This window comes from Convolutriloba macropyga, chromosome 6 (assembly GCF_964194025.1).
Source record: "Convolutriloba macropyga chromosome 6, txConMacr16.3, whole genome shotgun sequence".
Taxonomy (NCBI): domain Eukaryota; kingdom Metazoa; phylum Xenacoelomorpha; order Acoela; family Convolutidae; genus Convolutriloba; species Convolutriloba macropyga.
This window is the reverse complement of record NC_134473.1, coordinates 32,732,083-32,741,334: the sequence shown is the minus strand read 5'-3', so window position 1 is coordinate 32,741,334 and position 9,252 is coordinate 32,732,083. Positions and strand designations below refer to the sequence as shown.

Here is a 9,252-nt window from a genome sequence, read left to right as displayed (position 1 = left end):
AGAGAGAGAGAGAGAGAGAGAGTCCTTTTTATGTTTTTTAAGTTCTTAAGTTTTCAAATTTTTCAGGCCAAAAATCAACTACACCTGGATTCCCGACAAGCCATGATGATCACACTGGTAGGCCATCGCAAATTGTTTTGACCAATATATCTTCTAAAACATTATAGCTAATCTAAACTGAATTGCTTGGAACTTAATGTCCAAGCGGACCTCAGCAAGTCGCTTTGTTTCTTTTTGAAATTTTAGAGCAAAAAGCAACGACATCTGGGTTCCCAACCATCAATGATAACCATACAGGTAGGTAAAATATTTCGCAACCAAGATCTTTTTGCAAAATTAAACCTCGTAGATACTGTCGTAATTGCCGACATTCGAAAAAGTTGCATTAATTTGTTTCAAATGACAGTGGGATGAAAGTAGCAATTCTTGGCAATAATGTCTCCCTGCTTTATTTAAAAGTAAAGTGTATAATTCTGTTTTAACAATATATTGTTCGTACTTCCAGAGAATTCTTGGACCCTGGAAGACCTTGAAATCCTGAAGAGTCTAGCTGATTTTCTGGATCACGCCATAGCCAAGTACAGCTGGAAATCAAAACAAGATCTGGGGTATTTGAAGTCTTTGACTGAGGAAGTGAAACAGTTGAGAGCAACCGACATTCCCAATCATGATTCGCTTCTCAGTATCCAGGAACAGGTGGTTTTCCATCTGAAGCGTCCGACTTGGTGGGAAAACGTTCGGTTTTGCTTCCACTATAAGGCTGTTGACGAGGAGCTGAAAAAGGGTGATGTTTCGCAGTGTTCTGGGCCAGGGAGTCCTCTATGTGCTTTCGTGAACCGGTACACTGAAAACTACGAGGATGCAAGTGATGAACGACCCGGGTGGTGTGAGCTCCAGTGGGAGATAAATGCTGACAAAACTGGAACCCCAAAATGGTTTCTGGAAGAAGTTGGGCTTTGCTTCAAGTATTGGGCCGATAAAACATCTGCACTGTGTGGGAATGGTAACACGGATAAGGACAACCCGGAATCAGTGTGCACTCCAATCAACCAACTGACACCTGCCTATAAAGATGACACCGACAGACGTGCCGGAGGGTGCCGAATGCGTTGGATGATACAAACGGGAATAAGTTCTCCAATATGGTTGAATTATTCTTCCATTTGTTTGGCTTATGATAAAAATGGGGGAAGTCCTTGTGGAGGAACAGAAAGTCCAACATGCGCGTCAGCAAATTCGTGGACTGGGAATTTCCGAGACGATACAAGAACAAACGCTACCGCTAGTTGCTCAATGAAATGGGCAGTTTTTGACAAAATTGTTGAATTTCCGAATTTCTAAAACTGATAGAACAGTAAAATATACTTTAAACAAACATCTGTTGAGTGTCAAATGTGAAAATTTTGATTAGCTTCCACAAACAAGTGATTTTCTACCCGTCGATAATTATTAGGGTCAGAACTGTTCATTATTAAGGCTTCATACTCGACTCAAGTGGTTAATAATGTTCAGCAAAATGTGAATGGGAAAAGAACTCTGAGAAATTAAAAAAAGTATATTTCTTATAAAAAAGTAACATTATACGTCTTCTGCATTTGGGTCTAAATATTAATCTCTCGTTATGTGCTGTTGTAATGACCAAGTTGCTGAAATTTAATGAAATGTTGAAATTTGCAATATTCTTTTCCGTGTGGTTTCATATAGCTTGAAATTAAATCAAGGAAACATTGAATAACATTGGTCCAATAAAAGTATTCTTTATACAAAATTACTTTTTTATCGTTATTAGAAAAATGATCGAGCATCTGTTTTCGCGCAGATAATTCCAGCATTAATAATATGTGTTTTCAAGTTTAATCCAATTCTTGATAGAACTCCAAACAACTCAGCATTCGAATTCGCATGAAAATATCAAGCACAGTCAATTGTCTGGTTCTACTTCTTTTCACCCCGATTAATTTAACCCCCCATATTTTAACACCACATCATTTAACCCCTCTATCATTTAACCTCTCTATCATTTCACCCCTCTATCATTTCATCCCGCCAAATAGCAGTCGACATGTTTTGTCATAATTAAGTGGATAAATTAATCCCACATTCGGTTGTGATAGTTTCATATCAAGTCCCACGGGCCGCTGAGGCATGGCCAAATGATTATATTGCTAATTTAATCCTTATTTTATAGAAAGATTAAAGTCGGGGTGAAATGATAGAGGGTTTAAAAGAAAGAGGGGTTAAATGATACAGGGGTGAACAAATCGGGATTAATTGATAGGGGGTTAAATGAATAGGGGTAAAAAAGCGGGACACCCAATTGTCTATGCATACGGAAAAGTATTTGTTGCTTTGTATCGCAATGAAATTATCAGTGAACGCAAAGTAAGCCAAAGTAAAACTAAAGCGATATAAAAGCAACTCCAAAGTTTTGTAATAGTTATGTAATCTATCAGAAATAAACCATTGTTAACCGTTACAATCAACACTGCGCATAGTATTATTGAACATAATATATTCCAATGCAACAATGAAACAAAAATACGTCAATTTTTAGGTATCTAGTGGGTACGGGTCTCACTGGACTGAAGTCCATGGCCATATCTCTCATCTGCTGTGGGATATAATCCAGAAACCGCGGGCTGGTTATCGCGCCGGACCGCGAAACGCGCCCACCGGCCCGCAGGGGGCAACTTAAAATACGGGTATCCCAAAATTTTTCGGCTCACTTTACCTCATTTTCAAAATTCGGTTTACTTGCCTCCGGGCTTGCCACCGATACTAACATATGATATTAAAAGGTGAAATACGCTTTTTTGTGTAATAGTGTCACGGATTTCACTCAAATTAGAACACCTAGAAACTGAACTCCGGAAGCTTTACGACAATCTTTATTGATGATAGAATCTTGAAATACTCATAAAAAACTTGAAATCAGCATCAAACCTTCTAAGAACTCTTTTCTTTCCCTGCTGGAGCGAATTTAAGTGCTTTGAGATAACAAAAACTTAAAGTGGTTCGTTTTTCAAAGAAAGTTATCGACGAAAGAAACTACTGCAACCAATTCTGGAATGATGCAAACCTATAAACCTATTCATATTAAACAAGATTAAGTAAAGAAAATAATACGAGTATAGTCCCAATTCGAAAGATTTTTATAAAAAAACTATCAGTTTATGCGAGTTGCACGATTTGTACAGGAGTTGTTGAAAAAACTATATTTACATTCTATGTTGTTTGATGGTTTCTTCTTCTATGTTGTTTGATTACAAACAACTGATATTTTACCGAAAACGAGCTAACCCGGCTCTGGTAACAGAGCCGCGTTTTCTGGTTTTTGCTAAAACAAACATTGAAGACTTTATTCTTAGTTAGCTCGCGAAAAAAAATCACACAACTTTTTTGAGTTGTGGAGGCTTTCAACTGGTACCTGTTCAACGCGCTGTCGCTAGGGTTACTGAACTATGCTGTAGTGGAACTGTTTGTCAAAAACTATTTGGTCTTCTCACTTACATCTGCAAAAGTAACTCATGAATTCCTGTTGTTTTTTTTTTGCTTTCATATACCTGATGTGAATGAAGACAAGTAGTTTTTCGTATATGCTCCGATATTCTTCGGCAGACTGGGATATGAAAAATTTGCGAATTTGGCTGTTACCGCAAAACTCGACATTAGAGCACAATTTTGAGAGCAAAGAAAAAGTTTCTAGTAGCACCCTAACTACGAGCAAGCGCCCCTACCAACTAAAGTGCACTATTTGGTTCATTTTACCTCTTAAATTCCACAAAAATTTTCTTTGTACATGTGAAAAGAACCTCACAGTGGGGATACAGTGCCAAATAAATGAATGTACTAATTTGTATTATTAATTGCTCTCGAACGAAATCTGAAACAATTAATAAAAATGTATGTGCTTTTTACAAATGTTGCCAATGTTATTGCAACCTTCAAAATAATTCAAATAAACAGCCAAAATTAAAACAAAAGATTTGACTCTTTTGTCCAGTAACTTTAAATTTAGACCTGCTCTTTTAACAAATGATTAGACTAGAGATATGTTTTAAAACATGTTTTGGCGACAATCCGCAATGATAAAAAGGACATAAAAAACCTTCTGAATTTAATTTAAATGTTTTTTGAAAACAAGAGGGGGCATGAGCGCACCCCAAGACTAAAAACCAAGACAACGACGGAATCACCCCTGCAGGGAAACCATCCCGACAGTCAAGACGATTTTGGATCTTTTCCACGCTACCCCCCCCCCCCCAGAGGCGGAATTTTTCAACCGCAGACGTCACCAATGACAAGGAGATTTTCGAGAAAAGATTATGGACTTACAAGTTTGACCCTTTAAATGGGCTTGTCTAAATGTTAAAAAGAGTCGTTCATTTTGTTTCTACATTCTACATTTTAGTTACAACTATATTTTGAAGAGCAGAAAAACGCGAAAAAAACTTTTTTAGATTGGTACTTTCAAAAACTGTTTCTGATTTATTATTTTTCTGTTGGACTTCTCGACTTTATATCAAACTACCCATTCAGTTCACTTGTTGAACGCACATTAATGGGCAGTAAAAACTTTTTCTCGAAATTAATTTTTTTTCTTGCATTAACAGCAAAAAGTTCCAAGAAATGTTTCCACAGAACGAAAAACAAAACTGTATCTTCAACTTTCTGAAAAGAAAAATATTGACAGAGTTACAAAAAATTGCAAATTTTCTCAACAATTTGCCCAATTGGAATTAACTCATAAGAATTTTATGTCATAGTAGCAGAACAGTGTCTCAAAAACAAGAAAAATTGCAAAAGTTCCCACAAAAATAAAAAAACTAATTAAAACTATTTTCAGTTTTTCTCATTGAACACACAGCCCAAGTACAAAAAGCTGAGACTTCATATCAAAAAACGCTTTCATGAAGCAGAGTAAACATCTATTTTAAACAACAGTTATGGAAAAAATAAGAAATTTTCCAAGAGCAGTTCGTGAACAAAACCACACAAAAACAAGAGGAAAAGGTCTGTTTTTCGCATAAGCAAGAGAGAGACAAAACGTTCACAACTCTCCCCTAAATTTTTCGCAATACAGAGTTGTTCTAAACGCTGTCAAAACAAAACTCTTTTCCAAATAAGTCCGTGATCTCAGAAGTTGCCAAAAAACGTCCCTTTTCGCTTTTGGTCTCAGTAGTCACCAGTTGAAGAGAAGTGTGTCTCTTTTGGGGTCTCAGTAGTCACCAATGTAACGGTGAGCAATTCATAAGTGGCAGACATCACCTACGTGGAAAAAAAACAAACCGGAGCAAATTAATGGTAGCAGTCTTTAACTTCAAAGAATTGTAAAGAAACAGACAATTTTGGAAAAAAGATTCAAAATAGCGCCAGCTTTTAGACCACCAGTCTTCTCCGGTGTCTGTAGCTCACGTTGCCTAGTTGCACCGCAATTTTATTTCCCATTTTTTGTTTGCACAGACGTAGCAAATTAGACTTAATTTTTGTTGGTCTTTTTTTTAGGTTTTTATTTGTTCTTAAGACAAGAAGAGACCCACTTAACTCTAATTGTTTCGGTACATTTATTTCGATTAAAAAAATTACTGCCTGTAGAATAAAAAGTCAAAAACCATAAATGTAATAATAAAACAAAACGTCTAAAAAGGTCCAGAGCAACTGTTTGGTCCTGTTCAAAAAAAAACAACGGAACACTTGCGCGAACGCTTAGCTTTTTTTACTTTATTTTTTTAAACATAATTTCTGCTAGATTTAGCAAAAAAATTGCCTTTAGCATACTTATTTTTGTGAAAAGTTGCGTCGCTATTTTTGAACGGAAAATGCTAGAATGATTAGCCTACATAATTAAATAGAGGTTTTCAATTTACCAAAAAAACCATCGCGCCTTTCATTTTGAGCCGTTTTTACCTTTACTTTGCACAAGACAGAACGAATACGAGTCCACTATTACCTATTTATTAGGATGACAAAAGAAAACAGCCAAAACCTACAATATGCGCTGAAAAAATCTAAAGTGACTGAGCTCTACATGAAAAGTCAGCTTGATCTCTTGCAGACATCCTTTCAGCAGAGAAAAAGCCTCCGCAGTCTTTCTTTGTTGATCAACAAAATCAAGGAGAGCGTTGAAGAGCTGAAGACAAACCTCGACAGCATCATTATGGATACAGTAAGCTCTAGTACTATAAATTCCTTTAAAAAAGTCACTCCAACTTGATCTCTCGTCTTGAGAAGTTGGAACTGGAAGTCAACAGTCTCGACAATGATGGTCAATTAAGTCAATCATCCACTTGAGTACGCGATGACGTCAGCTGTGTTTCACAGTCATCAAGAAGACAACACGAGTCACAGCGATTGACACCTGTTTCCCAAAAATCAGTAAAAGACGAGTTGACAGTAAAGAACTCCATCAGCGATCAGTGATGTGTCCCCTCATGTGCCCCCAAGACCGGCGAAACCAACTTTATTCCTCCCACAAGGACAAAATAACCCCAATTTTCTGTCAAAGATCCTCCAGAGCAACCAGTCATTTTCTCAGGTTTCTGGAGAATGAATGAGGAATTAGTGGAAGACTCTACGACAACTAAACACATTAACCATTCAATTTCGGTGTTAGCAGTCCCCAAACCAGAATCAACTCAAAAAACCAGAGCAAAGGTTTGCGACAGATTAGTTTCGAGTAATCCCCAATCCCCAGAAATAAACGTGGGTCTCGGAGAAAAGAAGAACACTTTCAACCAGTTTGCTTCAATCCAACAACACCCCATTCCATTGAATCAAACTGCAGTCTTATTTCCTGTTGAATCTATTGATGACCAGCCGGAATTAATTCACTCATCAATTGAAGAATTGAACCAGTTTTCTAGTTGAAATTTGATCACATTGCCCAATATGCCAATGAATCAACCAGCAAGTGCCAAAGCTGGACCAAAAGAAAAATCTTCTGTTCCATTAAATAACAAAATAGAACATCAAAGCATACAACGCCTTGCACTAGATTTAAAAAACTCATTTCAACATAAATGCTCAGTTAACAAAACCAACAGATACCAATTGTCAAGTTCATGCATTTTAAATGAGTCGTCACATTCCCCTGCAATTTGACAACAATCAAACTTCAACTGCTCAAACCGTTTCAAAAACTCAATTTGTAGCTTTTCAAATAGGTAAAAACCAGAACAGCGGGAAATTGGCGTCAGAAATGTCGTTACCTAAAGTAGCGCAAACAAAGGTTTCCAACATTTTCAGATCCCACATTACCAAACTGGAAATCGTTTTAGCAATGGAAATCGAACGGATCAACCAAACGATGGAAATTTTTCCCCTCCAAAACAACATTCAAAAATTGAGGTACCCACCTTGTTTGCTGTACACATCACAGCCACTTAATTTTCCGCTTACTCCGGAAAATCTCTTTACAAACCACCAAACAGCCATTCATCCCCCATTGCTTAACATATTAGCCATTCACACGGTTGGGGAAACTCGAAACAAATTCCAAATTGGTCTGTCCTTAGAAAGCAACTGTTTCTGCCATAAACTGAAATACAAACAGAAACAAACCCGTTTGAAAACAACTTTAATTTACAAACCACAAAAAAATTACATTAAACTTCCACCAATAACAAATTGAAAATTGAATGGAAACCCATTGAAATACCATGAGTGAATTTACAATTTTCAACCTAGTCCACAATATTACTAGCTTTACGGATACACACCGCATAACATACTTACAGAACTCTGTCGTAGGAAAATCGAAGGAAATGATTCAAGCTTACTCGTGTGACCTAGCTTACAACCCGATTGCTTTGAAAGAGCTTATGGATCAATTTGGAGATCTCCACCTTGTTGTGAATGCATTCATCGACCAAATGGAATCCTGGATGCCTGGAAGCCAAACAATAATTAAAACAAACAGAGTTTTGTATCTTTCGCTTCTTTTCTCTTACGGTTAGTGCAAGCTTTGAAAAATTAGGTTTCAAAACTGACTTGCAAAATTCAACATTGATGAAAAAGACAAAAAATTCCACATAGTATTCAAAAAAAATGGATAGAGTTTACAATAACGTCATTCAGTAATAAACCAGCGGTCTCTGATTTCCAAAAGGGGCTTGAAGTACAGGCCCAAGTGTTCAACAAAATCAACAGGGAAAATGTTCATGAAACTTTTAATAGTTAGAACATTTTTGGACACAAGAAAAATATCGTTAGCAGAACTAACAACAACACTGATGATAGTAACAAGAAGGATACCGACCAATTTTCCAATAATGCATTAAACAATTGGAAATAAAAACTGTTGAACTCAAATCGCCCTGCAAACCAACAATGTCAACTGCATTTCCCTCCGCGCTACATGCGATGAATATCAGAAACGCTTACCGGACCAGTGGCATAAAGTTGTGAGCAAGAACGATCTTTGATCGAACTGAACTGCTTATGGAACAAACATTTTAAGCAGTCCCGTCTGTCCACAAAAAGATGCCAAACATGTAGAATTTTCACCACACAACTTTGCATGATCCTTCAAAACAAATTAAGCGGCCAAATGCTGCTTTTTCAACAAGCAACCCCAATCACTCGACACAAAACCTGACCAGCCAGAAAACCCAGTCACTCGTTCAACAACAAACTCAAAACAAAATCGTCAAAAAAGAGGCAGAAATCGTCAAAAAAGAGGCAGCAAACAAGATACGGTCAATCGTTTTCTGGTAAGCAACAACCACAACAACAAAATATTCAACGTGCTCATTAGAATTCTTCTTTATCAACCCAAAATTTCAGTATCAATCAAAACAAAATTCCTCCTCCTGAATGTTATGATCAACTACAAATGTTACCGGTTTCGTTTGTAAATGGCAGTAAAGTGTTCGATAAGTATGCCTTGATTGATCCCGGAAGCCAGTTCACCTTCCTGCTTTCGAAAGTTACCAGCTTTGTTGAACTTCCATGCGATGCACAAGCATCAACAACTCTCCAGTACCTCAACACTGAACATGAAATGCCACTGTCAAAAACAAGTGAAACAGTGACAGTAACACCGTTTGACAAAATCAATCAAAAATTCGGTATTGCAAGAGCATATAGCACGCCATATCTCAAAGTATCATCCGCTAACACTCTTGAACTCAACCAGTTATGCGACGTTTTCAAGGAACTTACAAGGATATTTATTTACCTGAGGTAGCCAACGGTGCAATAGGCGCCCTCCTTAGCGTCAATACGCTTGCTTTTACGTACCCGGTTAATGTA

General features: G+C 37.2%; 1 protein-coding gene across 1 annotated transcript in view; it reads left to right on the top strand.

Annotated features, from left to right (window-relative positions):
- The window catches only part of LOC142341295 (perivitellin-2 67 kDa subunit-like), a 1,725-nt gene extending 384 nt beyond the window's left edge, over positions 1 to 1,341 (top strand). Inside the window, exons 2-3 of the mRNA XM_075392216.1 lie at positions 67 to 117; positions 506 to 1,341. Of these exons, the coding sequence (XP_075248331.1) occupies positions 67 to 117; positions 506 to 1,341 (887 nt within the window). The remainder of the gene's footprint in view (positions 1 to 66; positions 118 to 505) is intronic.
- The last annotated feature ends 7,911 nt before the right edge of the window (positions 1,342 to 9,252 follow it).